Raw genomic sequence first — 22,212 nt, forward strand, 5'->3', positions numbered from 1 at the left:
GGGGAAGGAAGAGTGAAAAACAGCACACACACATATATATAGCTTAAGAAAGTGGGTTAATACCAGTACCAGTTAATTACGTAGGGTTAACATAGGAAGAGGGCTTTTGAGAAGAAAAAAAGTTTGTTTTGGAGAAAGTTGAATTTGAGATAGTTAGGTGGAAATGTGCAGTAGGCAAGAAGCTTAGAGTAGGTTGAAGAAGTCATCCATTTTAAATAATTCTAAAAGCAGCAAGTGGATCTGGAGTCATAAGAGGGTTTTTGTGTTTCTTTGTTTTTGTTATTAACATAGGATTGATTTAAGCAAGCTAAAATGATGTGAGGAAGCCCATACAAAGAGGTTGAGATGCAGAGAAAAGGGAGTAGTGAAGAGCAAAATTCCTAGGAATATGAGAGAATGGGATCGAGAGCACAGGTGAAAAGACTAGCATTAAATAGGAGAATGTACAGTTTCTCCATACCAGCCAGAGGGGAAGGGGAAAGGTAACAGATTGTATAAGGTTCAATGACTGGAGGCTGAGGAGCTTCCCCCTGGTGGCTCCACTTTTTTCATTGTAGTGAGTTTGCTTATTCAGAAGGACCAGAAAGGCTATAGGGAGGAGACACTGAGAAGAGGAGCCAGAGTTGGCTTGAGAAATATGGGAGGATTGTGGGGCAATGTTGTTTTACCAGAAGATAAAATAAAGGACAGTGGGCTGAGAAAATTAGGACACTGGGAAGAGAATGATTCATTTGCTGATCTTTGGGAGGGAAACGACAGAAGACTGATAGATAAAAATATGAGGGACCAAGAGATTGTGAGTTTGAAAAATTTAGAAGTGAGATTTCTGGAAGGCTATGAGGTTGTGGTAAGAAAGTGGTTCTTTTGAAGGAGGACCAGTTTGGAGTATGTCTATGAAAGGAGTGGGTGAAATCTTGGAGGTGTGAACCACTGGAAATAAGGAAGCAAAGGAACAGAGAGACTAGTTTATTGGGTGGACCAAGTATTAAAGTCAACCAGGATGACAATGCATGCTCTAAGGGAATGTCTTGTACAGTCTTGTGGAAAAGAGTTCATAATGTTGGTATTATAGTTCTTTCCTTTTAGGATGGCAAAAAATTGCATAATAAATGTTGGTCAGCCTTGCATCCGATATGATGAAAATATTTTTATACTTGAGGGATAAATTCTGATCTAGAGAACTTGTCTGTTCAGAACTACTTTAATAGACCGAATAGGTAGGACTTAATGTTATTTTTTTTCCTTTCTTAATTTTTTTATTTTTTTTTAAGTTTTTTTATTTTAATGAACATATAATGTATTTTTATCCCCAGGGGTACAGGTCTGTGAATCGCCAGGTTTACACATTTCACAGCACTCATCATAGCACATACTCTCCCCAATGTCCATTTCCCCACCACCCTCTCCCGTCCCCCCTCCCCCCCGCAACCCTCAGTCTGTTTCTTGAGATTGAGTCTTTTATGGTTTGTCTCCCTCCCAATCCCATCTTTTCATTTTTTCTTTTCCTACCTCCCCCCAACCCCCCCTGCCTTGCATCTCAACTTCCTCATATCAAAGAGATCATATGATAGTTGTCTTTCTCCGATTGACTTATTTCGCTAAGCATGATACCCTCTAGTTCCATCCACGTCGTCGCAAATGGCTAGATTTCATGTCTTTTGATGGCTGCATAGTATTCCATTGTGTATATATACCACATCTTCTTTATCCATTCATCTGTTGATGAACATCTAGGCTCTTTCCACAGTTTGGCTATTGTGGACATTGCTGCTATAAACATTCGGGTGCACGTGCCCCTTCAGAGCACCACATTTGTATCTTTAGGATATATACCCAGTAGTGCAATTGCTGGGTCGTAGGGTAGCTCTATTTTCAGTTTTTTGAGGAACCTCCACACTGTTTTCTAGAGTGGTTGCACCAGCTTGCATTCCCACCAGCAGTGTAGGAGGGTTCCCCTCTCTCCGCATCCTCGCCAGCATCTGTCATTTCTTGACTTGTTAATTTTAGCCATTCTGACTGGTGTGAGGTGCTATCTCATTGTGGTTTTGATTTGTATTTCCCTGATGCCGAGTGATGTGGAGCATTTTTTCATGTGTCTGTTGGCCATCTGGATGTCTTCTTTGCAGAAATGTCTGTTCATGTCCTCTGCCCATTTCTTGACTGGATTATTTGTTCTTTGGGTATTGAGTTTGATAAGCTCTTTATAGATTTTGGATACTAGCCCTTTATCTGATATGTCGTTTGCAAATATCTTCTCCCATTCTGTCAGTTGTCTTTGGTTTTGTTAACTGTTTCCTTTGCCATGCAAAAGCTTTTGATCTTGATGAAATCCCAATAGTTCATTTTTGCCCTTGCTTCTGTTGTCTTTGGCGATGTTCCTAGGAAGAAGTTGCAGCGGTTGAGGTCAAAGAGGTTGCTGCCTGCATTCTCCTCAAGGATTTGGATGGATTCCTGTCTCACATTGAGGTCCTTCATCCATTTTGAGTCTATTTTCGTGTGTGGAGTAAGGAAATGGTCCAATTTCATTTTTCTGCATGTGGCTGTCCAATTTTCCCAGCACCATTTGTTGAAGAGGCTGTCTTTTTTCCATTGGATATTCTTTCCTGCTTTGTCGAAGATTAGTTGACCATAGAGTTGAGGGTCTATTTCTGGGCTCTCTATTCTGTTCCATTGGTCTATATGTCTGTTTTTGTGCCAGTACCATACTGTCTTGATGATGACAGCTTTGTAATAGAGCTTGAAGTCTGGAATTGTGATGCCACCGACTTTGGCTTTCTTTTTCAATATTCCTTTTGCTATTTGAGGTCTTTTCTGCTTCCATATAAATTTTAGGATTATTTGTTCTATTTCTTTAAAAAAAATGGATGGGATTTTGATAGGGATTGCATTAAATGTGTAGATTGCTTTAGGTAGAATAGACATTTTCACAATATTTGTTCTTCCAATCCATGAGCATGGAATATTTTTCCATTTCTTTGTGTCTTCCTCAATTTCTTTCATGAGGACTTTATAGTCTTCTGAGTATAGATTCTTTGCCTCTTTGATTAGATTTATTCCTAGATATCTTATGGTTTGGGGTGCGATTGTAAATGGGACTGACTCCTCAATTTCTCTTTCTTCTGTCTTGTTGTTAGTGTAAAGAAATGCGACTGATTTCTGTGCATTGACTTTATATCCTGACACTTTACTGAATTCCTGTATAAGTTCTAGCAGTTTTGGAGTGGAGCCTTTTGGGTTTTCCACATATAGTATCATATCATCTGCAAAGAGTGATAGTTTGACTTCTTCTTTACCAATTTGGATGCCTTTAATTTCTTTTTGTTGTCTGATTGCTGAGGCTAGGACTTCTAGTACTATGTTGAACAGCAGTGGTGATAACGGACATCCCTGCCGTGTTCCTGACCTTAGCGGAAAAGCTTTCAGTTTTTCTCCATTGAGAATGATATTTGCGGTGGGTATTTCATAGATGGCTTTGATAATATTGATGTATGTGCCTTCTATCCCTGCACTTTGAAGAGTTTTAATCAGGAAGGGATGCTGCACTTTGTCAAACGCTTTTTCAGCATCTATTGAGAGTATCATATGGTTCTTACTCTTTCTTTTATTAATGTATTGTATCACATTGATGGATTTGCGGATGTTGAACCAATCTTGCAGCCCTGGAATAAATCCCACTTGGTCGTGGTGAATAATCCTTTTACTGTACTGTTGGATCCTATTGGCCAGTATTTTGGTGAGAATTTTCGCATCTGTGTTCATCAAAGATATTGGTCTGTAATTCTCTTTTTTGGTGGGATCCTTGTCTGGTTTTGGGATCAAGGTGATGCTGGCCTCATAGAATGAGTTTGGAAGTTTTCCTTCCATTTCTATTTTTTGGAACAGTTTCAGGAGAATAGGAATTAATTCTTCTTTAAATGTTTGGTAGAATTCCCCTGGGAAGCCGTCTGGTCCTGGACTTTTGTTTGGAGATTTTTGATGACTGTTTCAATCTCCTTACTGGTTATGGGTCTGTTCAGGTTATCTATTTCTTCCTGGTTCAGTTGTGGTAGTTTATAGGTCTCTAGAAATGTATCCATTTCTTCCAGATTGTCAAATTTGTTGGCGTAGAGTTGCTCGTAGTATGTTCTTATAATTGTTTGTATTTCTTTGGTGTTGGTTGTGATCTCTCCTCTTTCATTCATGATTTTATTTATTTGCGTCCTTTCTCTTTTCTTTTTGATAAGTCTGGCCAGGGGCTTATCAATCTTATTAATTCTTTCAAAGAACCAGCTCCTAGTTTTGTTGATTTGTTCTGTTGTTTTTTTAGTTTCTATTTCATTGATTTCTGCTCTGATTTTTATGATTTCTCTTCTCCTGCTGGGTTTAGGCTTTTTTTGTTGTTCTCTCTCCAGCTCCTTTAGGTGTAGGGTTAGATTGTGTATTTGAGACCTTTCTTGTTTCTTGAGAAAGGCTTGCACCGCTATATGTTTTCCTCTCAGGACTGCCTTTGTTGTGTCCCACAGATTTTGAACCGTTGTGTTTTCATTATCATTTGTTTCCATGAATTTTTTCAGTTCTTCTTTAATTTCCTGGTTGTCCCATTCATTTTTTAGAAGGATGCTGTTTAGTCTCCATGTATTTGCGTTCTTTCCAAATTTCCTCTTGTGATTGAGTTCTAGCTTCAGAGCATTGTGGTCTGAAAATATGCAGGGAATGATCTCAATCTTTTGGTACCGATTGAGACCTGATTTATGACCCAGGATGTGGTCTATTCTGGAGAATGTTCCATGTGCACTAGAGAAGAATGTATATTCTGTTGCTTTGGGATGGAATGTTCTGAATATATCTGTGATGTCTATCTGGTCCAGTGTGTCATTTAAGGCCTTTATTTCCTTGTTGATCTTTTGCTTAGATGATCTGTCCATTTCAGTGAGGGGAGTGTTAAAGTCCCCTGCTATTATTGTATCACTGTCGATGTATTTCTTTGATTTTGTTATTAATTGGTTTATGTAGTTGGCTGCTCCCATGTTAGGGGCATAGATATTTAAGATTGTTAGATCTTCTTGTTGGACAGACCCTTTGAGTATGATATAGTGTCCTTCCTCATCTCTTATTATAGTCTTTGGCTTAAAATCTAATTGATCTGATATAAGGATTGCCACCCCAGCTTTCTTCTGGTGTCCATTGGCATGGTGCATTGTTTTCCACCCCCTCACTTTAAATCTGGAGGTGTCTTCGGGTCTAAAATGAGTTTCTTGTAGGCAGCATATTGATGGGTTTTGTTTTTTTATCCATTCTGATACCCTGTGTCTTTTGATTGGGGCATTTAGCCCATTAACATTCAGGGTAACTATTGAGAGATATGAATTTAGTGCCATTGTATTGCCTGTAAGGTGACTGTTACTGTATATTGTCTCTGTTTCTTTCTGATCTACTACTTTTAGGGTCTCTCTTTGCTTAGAGGACCCCTTTCAATATTTCCTGTAGAGCTGGTTTGGTGTTTGCAAATTCTTTCAGCTTTTGTTTGTCCTGGAAGCTCTTTATCTCTCCTTCTATTTTCAATGATAGCCTAGCCGGATATAGTATTCTTGGCTGCATGTTTTTCTCATTTAGTGCTCTGAATATATCATGCCAGTTCTTTCTGGCCTGCCAGGTCTCTGTGGATAGGTCTGCTGCCAATCTAATGTTTTTACCCTTGTATGTAACAGACTTCTTTTCCCGGGCTGCTTTCAGGATTTTCTCTTTGTCACTAAGACTTGTAAATTTTACTATCAGGTGACAAGGTGTGGACCTGTTTTTACTGATTTTGAGGGGCGTTCTTAGCATCTCCTGGATTTTGATGTTTGTTCCCTTTGCCATATTAGGGAAATTCTCTCCAATAATTGTCTCCAATATACCTTCTGCTCCCCTCTCTCTTTCTTCTTCTTCTGGAATCCCAAGTATTCTAATGTTGTGTCGTCTTATGGTGTCGCTTATCTCTCGAATTCTTTCCTCGTGGTCCAGTATTTGTTTGTCTCTCTTTTGCTCAGCTTCTTTATTCTCTGTCATTTGGTCTTCTATGTCACTAATTCTTTTTTCTGCCTCATTTATCCTAGCAGTGAGAGCTTCCATTTTTGATTGCACCTCATTAATAGCTTTTTTGATTTCAACTTGGTTAGATTTTAGTTCTTTTATTTCTCCAGAAAGGGCTTTTATCTCTCCGGAGAGGGTTTCTTTAATATCTTCTATGCCTTTTTTGAGCCCGGCTAGAACCTTGAGAATTGTCATTCTGAACTCTAGATCTGTCATGTTACCAATGTCCGTATTGATTAGGTCTCCAGCCTTCGGTACGGCCTCTTGTTCTTTTTTTTGAGGTGAGTTTTTCCGCCTTGTCATTTTGTCCAGATAAGATTTGCTTTCTCCTGCTGTGGAATTCCGCTGTTCTTGGTGACTGAAGTTGGTTTTGGATGGGTTTCTTGTTGATCTTCTGGGGGAGGGGCCTGTTGTAGTGATTCTCAAGTGTCTTTGCTGCAGGCGGAATTGCACCGCCCTTGCCAGGGGCCGGGCTAAGTAGTCCGCTTGGGTTTGCTTTCGGGAGCTTTTGTTCCCTGAGCGCTTTCCGTAGAGCCTGGAGGACAGGGAATGAAGATGGCGGCCTCCCAATCTCTCGGCCCGGAGGAGCCGAGAGCTTGGGGTTCCGCTCCTCAGTGCGCGCTCAGAGCAAAGCGCCCAACCGCCCCGCCTCCCTGGCCTGCGTTTGCACCTTGAGGAAAGCAGTCAATTGCTGGAGCTGGAGAAAAGCGCCAGTCGTTTCCGTCTCCGTGGCCTCCAGCCGCGCTCCGAGCCCACCCAGCCTGCGACCGGCACAAGGTAACCCGGGCTTAGAGCTCACTCCTCGGCTCTGTCGCTGTAGCCGGCTTCCCCGCTCTAATACCTGCGAGCTCTGCGGCACTCAGACACCCCCAGTCCTTCTGTGACCCCGCGGGACCTGGGGTTATGCTGACCCCGCCTGGGTTTCCCCCCGGTTTAGCCTCTGGAGCGATGTCTCCCAGTGGAGCCGACTTTTAAAAGTCCCGATTTTGTGCTCCGTCGCTCCACCGGGTGCGGGCCCCTCCCCCCGGGGTCTATCTTCCCGTCGCTTTGGATTCACTTCTCCGCAGGTCCTACCTTTCAGAAAGTGATCGATTTTCTGTTTCTAGAATTGTTGCTCTTCTTCTCTTCGATTTCCCGTTGGATTTATAGGTGTTCACAATGGTTAGATAAGCTATCTAGCTGATCTCCTGCTACCCGATGTCGTCTCAGCCTGCTACTTCTCCGCCATCTTGACTCCTCCCCAGGACTTAATGTTTTTAACAACAAAATGTTCTTATATACACTGGATAATTGTACTGCTTTGTTATATAGATGTAAAAATGCAGCAAATTAATATCTACAGGTAGCATAGTGTCTGATTGCTTGGTGTAGTATTTGAAACCAATTTTTAAAAAAATGTTTTTTAATTTCCACATGAACTTGTTTCTCTCACACCTGTCAATAAAATATCAATTCTATTATTTATATGTAGTGCAATCTCAAATTTAAGGGATACAGTTTTGTCACTTTAGTATTGCATAACATGCGTAAATAGATTTTAATTTTTTTCAGAGGTAATTAAAATCCTGTATTTTAAAATTCCCACATGTTAAAAATAATGACTGTACACTTAGAAATGCACAATATCATATTGCTTATTTGATAACCCTGTTTAACCTGTCATACAGTCATCAAGCTGTAAGAAGGCCTCTAGACAACCAAAATACATGACACAATATCCAGGCATTTCACTTAGAGGATATTTTTCCCCCTCTTAGTAATGAACTCTTTGGAGTCATATGTATTGATCTTTATTCCATGACACACTTTCTATAAAATAAAAACTCTTAAGAAACTGGAATCTTATTAAATTAAGAGGAATTGTTTGAAAATGCTGCTTTTTGTTCAGCTGTTTAAAATTGTTATTTTTAACTTTTAGTATCCTCAGCATTGAATCCAGAATTTATAGGGGAGATACGAAAATAAATACCTTATGATACATTGACAGCCTGTTCTACTTGAAATGTAATACGTACATTCTATCTAAATTTAAATTTGTTATTCAGAAAAGTAATGTATTTATTTTTTAACATACATGTTTTAATAATCATTATTCAGAATTTTCTAATAGTTCTTAAAATTTCACTTTCGTAAGCTAGAAGTGATTTGTTGTGACTAACTTTCCTCGTGGTTGCAAACAGAGCAATATGCTTCCTCTTTTCAAAGGGCAGGTAGTTCTCTTAAGGACAGAAAACTTCAGAAGTCTCCTCCTGAGCCCTTGACCTAAATGGCAACAGTTTCCAACAGTAGGGTTAAAAATAAGTACTTTCAAGTGTAATTATTTAACTGTTTATTAAATTTCCAGAATTTTACAAATAACTCATCTTGAAACTTTTCATAAAGCAGTGATACATAGCTTAAAATATGTCCTAACATGAATAATATTGTAGGCCTTTGCTGTAGCCTAACATCATATAATGAAACAAGTTAAATGAAACAAGTTATTTAAAAGTGTGAATTAGGGGCACCTGGGTGGCTCAGTGGGTTAAAGCCTCTGCCTTCGGCTCAGGTCATGATCTCAGGGTCCTGGGATTGAGCCCCGCATCGGGCTCTCTGCTCAGCAGGGAGCCTGCTTCCCCCTCTTTCTCTGCCTGCCTCTCTGCCTACTTGTGATCTCTCTCTCTCTCTCTCTCTCTCTCTGTCAAATAAATAAATAAAAATCTTTAAATAAAAAAAAATAAATGAAATTGTGAATTAGGTTTGGTGAGTTTAGACTTTGGCTATGTACTAATTTTACTCTACCCATGTATTTAGAATAAATGGACTTTAAGAAATAATGTTTTGTATTATTTATATGTGTGTATATTTGATCTGTAAATGACAATTGATTCAATTGGGTTTTTTAAAAGATTTTATTTAGAGAGGGAGAGAGAGAGCATGCATGTGGGGGGGCGGTGAGCAGAGGGAGAGAGAGAAACTTAAGTAGACTCCATGCTGAGCATGGAGCCCGAAGCCAGGCTGTATCTCACAACCCTGAGATCGTGGCCTGAGCTGAAATCAAGAGTTGGATGCTTAACTGCCTGAGCTACCTAGGTGCCCGATTCAGTTTTTAATATTTTCTCAATTTTGCTTGTGTTCATTTATTTAATACCTTGATCAGAAGAGTATAGTTAAAGTCAATTTTGGGCAGTATATTAGTTTTATATTAATGCATTTATTATCATCATTTCCATGGTCTGGAGTCTTGGCATACCTTCCCTGGATCCTTTGCTCCGGGTCTCACATTGCTAAAATGAAGATGTGAGTACTCTTCCCAGCTCATATGGTTGTTGACAATCGGTTCTTTGAGTTGTGGGACAGAAGTGTCCTTGTTGCCTGTTACCAGGGGCTGCCCTCGTAGAGGCTGCATGCTTCCTTGCCACATAGCCATCTCAAAACAAAGCTTTTACTTCCAGTCCAGCTGGAGACTCTCTCTCATTCCTCCAGACTCTTTTAAAGGTGTCACCTGGTTATGGCAGGCCCACACAGTATAATTTCCCTTTGATTAAGTAAGAGTCAATGGAATAACAACCTTAGTTATATCTCCAAAATGCTTTTGCTTGTACGATCTTGTATTATTTAGAAGCAAGTCACAGATTTCACCTGTACTCAAGGGAAGAGGATTATGAAGGGTGTGGTTACTAGAGGGCAAGAATCATGGAGCCCATTATACAATCCTACCTACCATAGACAAGTTGAATTATTTCTTAAAACCTATTTATTATTGATCTAGTTATTTATAAAGGTATAATTACTGTATTACAAATAAGTAGATAAACATAGAATTACTATAAGTTACTCCAAATAAAAGATATTTGTAATGTTGGACATTGTTGCTGCCTAATTCATAATTTAGTTTATTCTGAAAATCCTTTTTGTTAAAATAACAATGCATAATTCTACAATGACAGTTTTGATGGTAAAACTTTGTAGAACATTTAAGAATTGGAGTTGTAATTGAGTCAAGTTTCATCTTTGTTTTACCTTAATTTAGTACCATTAGAATCATCCACCTTGATTGCAATCTAATGCTGGATGAATTAGATTCCTTACAAAAAGAGAATGAGAATATAATGTCTTCTGACTTAGTGAAGAGGAAGAAACTTTAAATTATTGCCATTGTGTATTAGCTTTAGTATTTAAACTTTTGAAGTACTTTTAACCCAGTGAGCCACCCAGGCGCCCCTTGAAGTACTTTTATATTTATCTCATTTTTTCATATTTATGCATACAAAGAAAAAACAGAAGATGGAGAGAGAGTGTATTGGGTCTTTTTTTTTTTTTTTTTTTTAAATATATTTTATTTATTTATTTGAGAGAGAACGAGTCAGATAGAGCATGAGAGAGGAGAAGGTCAGAGGGAGAATCAGACTCCCCGGGGAGCTGGGAGCCAGATGCGGGACTCGATCCTGGAAGTCCGGAATCATGACCTGAGCCGAAGGCAGTCCCTCAACCAACTGAGCCACCCAGGCGCCCCGAGTGTATTGGGTCTTAAGCACTGGGGATAACCTCTCAAATAGAAACAAGATGCTTGCCCTTTTGGAGCATATGTTCTAGCAGGAGAAGAGATAAGTCTGAAAATTAATGAAATATGGGAGCTTACACTAGATCTAGAGGAAATGGAGGAAACGATTTCACATCAGGTAGTAAAAAGTGGCACTCTTAGATTTGGTGGTCAGGGAGGTGCTCTGAAGCAGGGAGTCAAACTTACTGTTATCAAACATTAATCTTTCTTCCTGTAGCTCTTTGATACTCAAGGAACTATTCAACCTAACAACATGTAAAGTATGTTTTGTTTGTGGCATATTTTACATTTATGCTGTCATGAATTTGTAGTTAAGAAGTCAAATATCCAAAATATGACATTGAGATAATCTGTGTAAAATGGACTTATTTTCTAAATATATTTCCAAAAATAATAATAAAGCAACTAATATAAAAATACTTCTCTTTTTAGGAATGGTGGAAAGCAGCAGACATAATTGGAGCAGTTTGGATAAGCAAAGTGATATTCAGAATTTAAATGAAGAGAGAATCTTAGCTTTACAGCTTTGTGGGTGGATAAAGAAAGGAACGGATGTAGATGTAGGGCCATTTTTGAATTCCCTTGTACAAGAAGGGGAGTGGGAGAGAGCTGCTGCTGTGGCATTGTTCAACTTGGATATTCGACGAGCAATCCAAATCCTGAATGAAGGGGCATCTTCAGAAAAAGGTATTAGGTTATAGTCAAGGATAATCGTAGTTCATAGAGTCCTCTGAAGAGAAGACACTGATAACTTTCAAATATTTAGTCAGTATATTTGTGTAAATTCTTTTGAAAGAGAACACATAACTGTATCTATTAAAGTATTAGCCCAATCTCTTTTGTTTGTGCCTTGGTTTATGTCTGTAAAGAACATAATGTGTCTAAAGACAAAATGTGTCTTCAGTACCATTCTAATAATATTACAGTGAATGCTCAAATGCATCTGTTTTAATGCTTTTTCTTTAAAAGACATTCACATTTTTTAAAAAATGTATTTTCTTGAAGATAGGACTACTTCAATTTGCAAGCATTCTTTTGTTGTTTGTTTGCAAGCATTCTTATGGCAAATATTTGAGAGTATTTTTACTTCGTCTTTTGGATGGTTATTGGTTGGCTTTTAGGAAGCTCTAAATGACACTTTTAGTTAGACTAATACAGAGTTTTATAAAAATCATATTTTGAGCTGCAAAAATGCTTCTACTTGAGTCTGGTGATTTAAACATAGTTTCCATTTGATATTTTTTTAAAAGAAAGAAACAATGAAATGTAATAAAGTTTTTACTCTGACATTTTTTGCAAGAGAATACTCAGGTGAATGAATTCAATCCAGAAATTCAGGGTTTTTTTTTCTTATCAGGAATATTTCACTTAAAAATAAGTAAGATGTATGTAGCTATTGATTTTTAATGTACCTAGCAAATTATTTCTGGTATTCAAAATACTTAATTCTTACTTGGCTGGTCCATTTTGAAACCATTACACTTCTGTTGTACCATACAGAAAAACACGAAATTAACTGTAATGTATTTACTTGCAGTAAAAAAGTTGAAAAAACTAATGTTTTGCCCAGATTGGCCTTTTTTCTTTCACTTTTGCTCTAATGTAAGTCTTCCCCATTTGAGAATACAATAGAAGATAATGTGGTGATGAAAAAAAGAGTTTGATATTTAAAGCCATTTCTGATTATAATTTTGGTGCGACCTGGGGACATGATACTTTCCTGTCATGTATACCTGGGAAATTCAGTGTTAGATTTGAACACCTATACTATCAGTAGGGGAAAACTGTCTTTCCAGTGATTTCAATAATTTTAAGGATTAAAGAGAAGATTTCCCTGAATCCAGTGTTCCTTCCACTTGGACACAAATTGTTTTGACCAGGAATTAGGAAGATACTGTTTTGTGGTGGCGGTGGTGGCGGTTGTTAATCTTAACAGACTTTAATCCAATTTAATAGAATAAGCAGAGGAAGCAAGCACAAAGCAACTTGGGGAAAGTGTTTATAGAAATGAAGAACAAGGCTATTTAATAAGAAAGTGGGAAATGCTGTTTTTATTTGGGAAAGAAAGAAAATGATTAGGATCCAGAAACAGAATAAGAAAACTGTTATAATAAATGTACAAAATACTTAAGAGTAAAAGTTAAAAGTAAAATTAGTTTTTTCTTGAAGTGAACTTATGTTAGGAGGCTAGCCAGTCCATAGGGCTAACTGTCAGGTTAGCAGTTTATCAGTGACTATATAAACTGCTAAGAACTGATGTTTAAAAAACTATTGATTTAAAAAAAAACTATTGATAACAAATACTTTGTTGCAAATGTGTCCAAATACAATGCTCTGGTAATGCTGATAGTTAATTTTGTCCTAGAAAAATTAGAAGTGTTAAACTATTAAAAGAATGCTGAAATACTGGTTTTCAGAACATATACTTAAGTATGAGCATTATATACTTAGGAATAGGAAAACAAAATAATTTTGAAAGTTATAACACTGAAGTACTGTATTATTTACTGCCATTGCTTTGAAATATGTCAACATAAATGAACTTAATAAGGCTGACAGTGATTCTGGTGGTATGGCTTCACTTCTCTTCATTTAGGCCCTAAACAATAACACTGTATAGGAACTTCCTGGAATGAGAACTTGAAAATTTAAAGATGTGCTTGTCTTGCACAGGGTTAGCAATATGGACAAAAGTTTTATAAGAATGGAAATTTTTGCTTGTGGTCCTTGCCAAATTTTCCAATCTGGATCAAAACCCTTAATTCTAGTGCGCTTATTTTTCTGTAGGTAAATGTCACCCTCTGATCTTTGTTTATGGTTTAGAACTGGAAGAGGAGGTATTGAGCTTTTGCTCACTTTGACCAGCTGACTCTTTTTAATGTGCAGGTGATCTGAATCTCAATGTTGTGGCAATGGCTTTATCGGGATATACGGATGAGAAAAACTCCCTCTGGAGAGAGATGTGCAGCACTCTACGACTACAATTAAATAACCCATATCTGTGTGTCATGTTTGCATTTCTGACAAGTGAGACAGGATCTTATGATGGAGTATTGGTAAGCTAATTTCTGTTTGAGAAGACTCCTTTTAAGTTAGGAGTTTTTACCTAACCTTGTTAAAATTTTCAAGTGTCTGTTGCATAAAATATTGTTATATTTTTATGTATTTTACATTAAAAGAAAGTATCTTAAATATTTTTGAGCACCTCTTCTTGAATGTCATTTTACAGTTAGCTGATAATAAACTTGATATTTTAAATAGTTTGAACAATATAATTTACAGATAGAAACAGCATAGGATTTATCCTTTAGCTTAAGAGCAGCTGTAGAATTCTACAACTATATAAGCATAAGTTTTATATTGAACTGTAATTTTTAAAAAGTAAATATTTGGGTTTTAGTTAAGTAAACAAATACATGATCAGTTATGATCAGAATGACGGTATATTTTGTCCAAGTTATTATTTGTATTCTCAAAATATGATTTTTATAAAACTCTGTATTAGTATGATCATGCTACTTACAGTGAACTATTTCTTTTTTTTTTTCATTTGGTCTTTCATTGCTTTATCTCTCGTGCTTTAACCGCCTATAAGCACATCACTAGATAGGTTCTTTATCACAAAGTGGGGTAAGGAAGAATAAAATGAGATATAAGTTTCAGTTATTGGGTTTTAAGCTTCATGTTAGTACTACAAATTTCTTTGGATTGTTGGACCTCTTTCTACCACTGAGAAGAGCTTTCTAACATGAAATTTATTTGTGTTTGCCATTATAGCACTTAATATAAAAGACACATTGCTTGAATAATGAATTTAAGTGTCAGTCCCTAAGAATTTATAAAAAATGTATTTTATTGAGATATCTTAATGAAGATTTTAATAAATGTTATTAGTGTCCATTTTAACAATTCCTTAGTTTGTTTATTTTGTCTTTTAGTAAATGAACTGTTGAACTTTCTAACCACTTCAAATTAATATCCAAGAGTATGTTGTGTTTTTTTGTTTTTTTTTTTTTTACTGTTATTACTCTTTTGTTAAATGGAAAACTTTAAGTGTTGCATTTTGAAGGAATAAAATACTGTTTTCAGGAAGTAGTAAAGTATGGTGAAGACTAGAAAAAGAAGTGGATTGTTCAAATTTTAAATTGATAGAGAAGTGTTCTTTTAATATTAAATTTCTGTATTTTAAATTAAATGACCTACTATAAATACCCTCATTTTCTTATACCTAAATTAGGGTTATTAGGTAAGGTATATCTTACCTCGAGTAGGAAGTTCATATTTTTAAACTGCCTTGAGAGTGTACCTAATTATATGTTTTGTAAATAATTATAATTAACATATCCTTTGTTAAAAATTGTTAAGTTGTAGTAATCTAATGAAAAGTACCCATTTGGGAAATCAGAAGATTGAAGGTCTGAGTCCTTGCTCCAGTTTAGTTACTTCAGCTGGCTAGTCAACTTTTTTGGGTTTTAGTTTTCTGAGCTGTATTTTTACAGCTATTATTTCTAATATTTTCTATACAGCTAATATTTTCCGAGCTAATACTTATAACCCTTTCCCCATCAAAATAGTAACACCTCTGCCCTGAACCTAAAGATTTAAAACTAATTTGTACCAAACATGTTTCCTCTTAAGGGCAGAACCATATTTTATAATTGAGAAAACATGCTAGGTTAGGTACCAACTGAAGTGATCTTACATTTAAAGTAGGGAGACTATATTTCGTAGAATGACTTCAGTGGAAATACGATCTTTTTTCCACCTTAAGACTATTGATTACTTACCACAAAATTAATTACCTTTCTACATTTATAGAAATTCAGAATACTGTTTTACAATATTGAAAGGTCTACAAAAATTTAATCACAATACCTCTGAAAATTTTGTTGCAAACCACCTATATAACTGTATTTTACTGTGGCCACAAAAGTTGTGTCTATAAGGGTATATTTTAAGACTTAAACTTTCTATTTAGAGACATGCGTTGACAGTTTTTCGAAATATTGTATTGGTATGTTCACACTGGTATATTCACTGATAATTCACAGATTTCTTAGATTTGCTGATTAACTTAGCATCCCAGAAAAGATTTTCTCAGTTTCCTCAAAATTAATTTCTGTGATGGAAGGATTACATGGCATCTAAATCTGTTGATACATAAATAAATACATAAATCACTGCTTATATTTTATGTTGCAGTTACATAAGACTGAACTGGAATGTTTTTAAACTGAATTGGTCAGTATTTAAGATGTAGATTTTTACTTTGCAAGAATAACCTGAGCACTGAGTTTTTAGAGGGATACATTAAGAAAGGCATCTTAGGCAACCAGTGGCTCTGCCAGTATATACACAATAATGTTACTAATACTTTTGAAAATAAAATTGTGTATTAAGTGTGTAAAGTAGTATGCAAGAATTTAAAACTCATAGCATCTACAAGTAATTTCTTGCTCTTCTTTTCAGTATGAAAATAAAGTTGCCGTACGTGACAGAGTGGCATTTGCTTGTAAATTCCTTAGTGATAGTCAGGTAAAAACTAATTTAATTTTGTATTTGAAGTAATTAATAGTCCTCTTACTTAAGAAACTAATCTTTATGTACAAATATGTATATGTAACATTTATATATAAATTCTTCTAAAAAAGTAAAGTAATAATTTGTTAGATACAGTAGACTTGTGTATCATAACCAGAATTATTTAAGAATCCTGACTTAATATTTTAGTTTATTTCTGCTTGTGGTATACAGATAAAGGCATTGAACTCACCCCTTTGCAATACTATAAAAGAATTCCTTTATTTCTTAATTCAATAAAAGTATTGAATGGGTATTCTGTGTGTATAGTGAGAAAGGAATGCCCAGAAACAACCAGTAATACAAGGTGCTAAGTGCTGTAATAATGAGAAAGTGCTGAGGGAACATTGAGGACTCTTGGCTAGAGGTTGGGGTCCGATAAAGTCAGAGACCTTACCAAGAGGTGATTGTTTTTGATAATCTTCAAGTTCCCATTCATCTCAGATTCTGTGATTCTTTTAATAGCAAGAACTTTGCGAATACTGAGGGACAGTTCTCTTTAAACTTAGTCAACCCTGTATATTTATTTTATAGAATAATAATACATAAATCCCTTTTTAAAAAAATATTTTAAATAATCACAGATACTGCATTGTAATTTATGATAGATACAGACTTCTTAAGAGATCTTTTTTGCAAGGGCTGTGTTTTAAAATGTTTTCTATAAAAATGAAACTATTCCTGAAGTATAAGTTTTGAAGTACAGAGTATATAGTGAAACAGTTTGCTTCAGAGAAATCTTTTTGAATTTTCCAGTTAAATAGATATATTGAAAAGTTGACCAATGAAATGAAAGAGGCTGGAAATTTGGAAGGAATACTGCTTACAGGCCTTACTAAAGATGGAGTGGACTTAATGGAGAGTTATGTCGATAGAACTGGAGATGTCCAAACAGCAAGTTACTGCATGTTGCAGGTTAGTGCAGTGTGGCAGCAACTTAAAGAAAAATAGTGGTTAACCACCTTCCTTCATTGAGTGGGTATGCCTTTTGCTTCCTTAGGATCTCTAGAAAGCATTTAATTTTTTTAATTTAAATTTTAGGTAATTAACATACAGTGCAATATTGGTTTCTAGAGCAGAATTCAGTGATTCATCACTTACGTACGACACCCAGTGCTCAATATAACAGGTGCCCTCCTTAATACCCATCCCCCACCCACCTCCCTCCATCAACCCTCATTTCTCTACCTTTAAGAGTCTCTTACAGCTTGTTTCCCTCTCTCCTTTTTTTCTTTTCTCCATTCCCACATGTTCATCTGTTTTCTTTCATAAATTCCCCATATAAGTGAGATCATATGGCATTTGTCTTTCTCTGGCTGACTTACTTCACTTGACATAATACACTCTAGCTCCATCCATGTCATGGCAAGTGACACAATTTCATTCTTTTGATGGTTGAGTAATGTTCCATTGTAAAGACCACATCTTCATTCATCAGTCGATGGACATTTGGGCTCTCTTCCATAGTTGAGCCGTTGTGGAATTGCTGCTATAGATATTGGGGTGCATGTGTCCCTTTGAATCTGTATTTTTGTATTCTTTGGGTAAATACCTAGTAGTGCAATTGCTGGATCATAAGGTCGTTCTATTTTTAACTTTCGGAGGAACCTCCATACTGTTCTCCAGAGTGGCTGTATCAGTTTGCGTTCCCTCCAGCAGTGCAAGAGGGTTCCCCTTTCTGCTCATCCTCACCAACACCTCTGATTTCTTGTGTTGTTAATTTTAGCCATCCTGACAGGTATGAGATGGTATTTCATTGTGGTTTTGATTTGTATTTCCGTGATGCTGAGTGATGTTGAGCATCTTTTCATGTGTCTTTTAGCCATCTGGATTCTTTTTTTTTTTTTTTTTTAAAGTGTCTATTCATGTTTTCTGCCTATTTCTTAACTGGATTATTTGTTTTTTGGGGATCGAGTTTGTTAAGTTCTTTGTAGATTTTGGATACCAACCCTTTATCTGATAAGGCATTTGCAAATATCTTCTCCCATTCTGTAGGCTGCCTTTTAGTTTTGTTGATTGTTTCATTTGCTGTGCAGAAACTTTTTATCTTGATGAAGTCCCAGTGTATTTTTGGTTTTGTTTCCCTTGCCTCAGGAGCCATGTCTAGTAAGAAGTTGCTGTGGCTGAGGTCAGAGGTTTCTGCCTGTGTTATCCTCTAGGATTTTGATGGTTTCCTGTCTTACATTTAGGTCTTTTATCCATTTTGAATTGTTTTTTTGTGTATCCTATAAGAAAGTGGTCCAGTTTCATTCTTCTCTATATTGCTATCCAGACACGATTTGTTAAAGAAATTGTCTTTTTCCCATTGGATATTCTTTTCCGCTTTGTTGAAGATTAGTTGACCATATAATTGTGGGTTCAATTTTGGATTTTCTTTTCTGTTCGTTGATTTATGTGTCTGTTTTTGTGCCAGTACCATACTGTCTTGATGATTACTGCTTAGTAATATAGTTTGAAATCTAGAATCGTAATGCTTCCAGTTTTGTTTTTCTTTTTCAGAATTGTTTTGTCTATTAAAGGTCTTTTGTGGTTCCATACAAATTTTAGGATTGTCTATTCTAGCTCTGTGAAAAATGCTGATGGTATTTTGATAGGGAATGCATTAAATGTGTAGATTGCTTTGGATTAGAAGGCATTTAATTTCAACCTTATCAGTTGAACTATAGCAGACTTCTACATTCTCTTACTGTCCATCAGCCTCCTGCACTGGGTTATCCAGTTTTTCCTTTTATTTTGGGAATTGTTATTTTAAACTTATATAAAGCTCAAACAGAGCAGAAGAACCTCTCTCTAATTTGCCCAGTTCACAAAACTTTACTTTCTACAAAAGAGATTACCTTTCCCTGATCTGAACTAAGTCTCACTTGCAGTGCGGAAAGCAAGTTATACCACAATTCTCTTCACTCCCATTTTCCCTTTTTATGAATTGGGGTAACCAGTTAATCAATTTACTCTTAGTTCTTACTGTCCAGCAGTTAAAAAGAGATTTCTGGCAAAGGTTCCCTTCTTTATTTTTGATAGAAATATGGTGAAAATTTAGAACATTTCCCTGAGATTTCCTATAGCCCTCCAGCTAATCTTATCCTTTCATGGTATCTTCTTTCCTATTCCCTTCCTTTCAAACACTTGATAGCATGCTCTGTACTGGGTAAACGTAGTAAAATGCCCCCTCCAACCCTACCTTCTTATGAATAAATATAGATCCTGACCCATGAACCACTGTATAAACCTAGCAACTTACCAGGCCACTGCCCATTCTATAATAAAGTATATCATTTTTTTCTTACTGAAATGAGGTTGTGTCTATTAAATCAAACTGTGGAAATGTGGCCACAGAGTGCAAGTGGCCTTATATTGTTTATGGAGAGAAGTCAGCTATTATAATTATTGTCTCCCTATGTAATGTTTCATTTTCCCTTCGGCTGCTTTTGATTTTCAGCAGTTTACCCTCAATCCCTAGTTGTACTTTTTTCTGCCCTGTGTGTGGTTCACGGAGCTTCTTGGATCTGCAAGTCAGTGTTTTTCATTAGTTTTGCAAAGTTTGGGTGTATTGTTTCTTTATATATATATTTTCTGTTTCAATCTCCTTCTCTTCTCTTTTTTGGGCTCATATTACATATATATTAAACCATTTAATAGTGTTCATAGGTATCTGAGGTTTTGTTCATTTTCTTTCCATCCTTTTTTCCTCTGTTCTTCAAATTGGTTAAATGCTCTTGATTTGTTCATTGACTCTTAACGTCACATGACGTTAAGTTTTTCAGTACATTCTTTTTTTTTTAAGAGTTTAGTTATTTATTTGACAGACAGAGATCACAGGTAGGCAGAGAGGCAGGCGGAGAGTGAGAGGGAAGCAGGCTCCCTGCTGAGCAGAGAGCCCGATGTGGGGCTCAATCCCAGGACCCTGAGACCACGACCTGAGCCAAAGGCAGAGGCTTTAACCCACTGAGCCACCTACATGCCCTCAGCACATTCTTAATTTCAGCTCTTTTACAATTTAGTTTTAGAATCTCAGTTTTTTTATAGTTTACATTTTTCACTCAAATCCCTATCTGCACACTAATTGAGCATATGTCAATAGCTGCATTCAGGATTTTTCCTGCTAACTCTAACATGGGCTATTTTAGGCTTAGTTTCTGTTGACTGCCTTTTTCCCTTGACTTTCAACTATATTTACCTGTTTGTGTCTCATAGTTTTTCATTTGAATATTGGATGTTATGTATAGTACATTATAGAGATCTGAGTTCTTTTACCTTTTTCTGAAGAATGTTGGTTAATGCTTTTGGAAGTTCAGTTACTTGCTGCTCACTTTGGTCTTAAAGTTTTGTTACTGTGGATCTATGGGCAGCCCAAGTTATTTCCCAAGCCTTTCCCATCTTAATCTCTGAACTGTTTTCCTCTATAGATTTTGTTGCAGCTTAATTTTAGGTTTATTTAGGAGCAGATCTAGAGAAGATTTATCAAATACGAATTGACCAAATTCTTTCTGAGTTTATCCTTACTGCCATGGAAGGAGAAAGAGTGGGATATGAAGATTTCTCCTTTTTTTCTGTGAATTTTCTTTTTAAACTAGGGATTATATTCTACTTCAGTACTTAGTTCTGGCTAGTTGGTCATTATCAGAACTAGAAGAGATACTTACTTTTTTAAGAGGTGAAATTATTAGCTATGAGTTTTCCACATGTTCTTTTAGCTGGATTTACCTCTGATAACAGAAATGAATACCTAATTAATAGGGGAAAGATAAGCTCCTTCTGTTTTGATAGAATGTCTAAAGATAGATTGTCTATTAGCTATTATAGGTTTCTTCCCTTTTTCCATAAGTGATATACATTAAGTTCTCTCTAACATTTTACTTTTCTGTCTGGTTCCCCAAAACTGGGCTTCAGATTGATGCCCATGGCATCATTGGGAGTTGAGACTTTCTCTACTTTCTTTATCATGTGAACTTAAGGAAGATATCTTGGACAGGGCTAAAAGCATTCTATGAAAACCCAAAGCAAGTGCAGGTGAAATGTGAAATGTCACAGCTGCAAGGGAAAATACACCTCTGGGAAGAGCCTTACTGGCAAGAAATTGAAGTTCTTGTTGAGAAGAAATCTAAAGTAAGCTTAAGGTAAAGAAATAGTTGCTTTTCATTGTGGCCTAGGGATAGAAAAATGAAAGAACATTTTTGGTTTGGTTTTGGGGTTGTTTTTTGCTTTTGTTTTTGTTTTAATTTTTAAGGTAATAAATATATGTTTTAATTGAGGGCAAAAGAGAGAATAAACAGGTTTAACTTTCAGATAAATATATATACAAAAAGGGCATCTCCATTCACAGTACGTGCTAGATACAAAGGATGAGGTTCAGTATTATTTTAAATGTGATGAAGTAATTTTGGTATGCATTTGGATTAAATAGTAACCAGATTTTATGAATGCAGGGGTTTTAATTTTGGGGACAAAGTATTCACATCACTTTTTGTTGTATTCAAGTAGGAAAGTGAATTGTTTACTCTTGGGTCCTTAATTTAAATAAGATATAGAGAATTACACTTTCCTGGCTAGGATTAATGATAATATATACAGTACATATTATGTCATTAGTAGAGGCCCAGCTTAAAGAAATTAAAGAAGCTTCTGTCAGTTATTTTATCTTTACCCTCATTATTTTATCTTTATCCTCATCAGCTTTTGGCAAAAAGGGAGCCTGTTTCTTCTGTGTGACTCATACTCATATGTTACCTGGAATCCTGTGGCTTAGCCAGAAAAATTTTAAACAACTGTATTAATTCATGTTTTCTTTTTTAGGGTTCTCCTTTAGATGTTCTTAAAGATGAAAGAGTTCAGTACTGGATTGAGAATTATAGAAATTTATTAGATGCCTGGAGGTTTTGGCACAAACGAGCTGAGTTTGATATTCATAGGAGTAAGTTGGATCCCAGTTCTAAGCCTTTAGCACAGGTAAGTAAGTATATTATTTTGGAGAGAATCAAATTGTAACATATGCTTAATGTAGCTCAAAGAGAAGTGTTCACAGCATGTTATATTGGGTA

The 22,212-nt window shown here is 36.1% G+C and overlaps 1 protein-coding gene across 1 annotated transcript in view; it reads left to right on the plus strand.

The window, feature by feature from the left end:
* Positions 1–22,212, plus strand: part of MIOS (meiosis regulator for oocyte development) — a 42,791-nt gene that overhangs the window by 11,052 nt on the left and 9,527 nt on the right. The window contains exons 5-9 of the mRNA XM_080817976.1: positions 11,027–11,281; positions 13,481–13,650; positions 16,064–16,129; positions 16,931–17,089; positions 21,968–22,120. Of these exons, the coding sequence (XP_080674102.1) occupies positions 11,027–11,281; positions 13,481–13,650; positions 16,064–16,129; positions 16,931–17,089; positions 21,968–22,120 (803 nt within the window). The remainder of the gene's footprint in view (positions 1–11,026; positions 11,282–13,480; positions 13,651–16,063; positions 16,130–16,930; positions 17,090–21,967; positions 22,121–22,212) is intronic.

Source organism: Martes martes (assembly GCF_963455335.1).
Source record: "Martes martes genome assembly, chromosome: 11".
NCBI lineage: Eukaryota > Metazoa > Chordata > Mammalia > Carnivora > Mustelidae > Martes > Martes martes.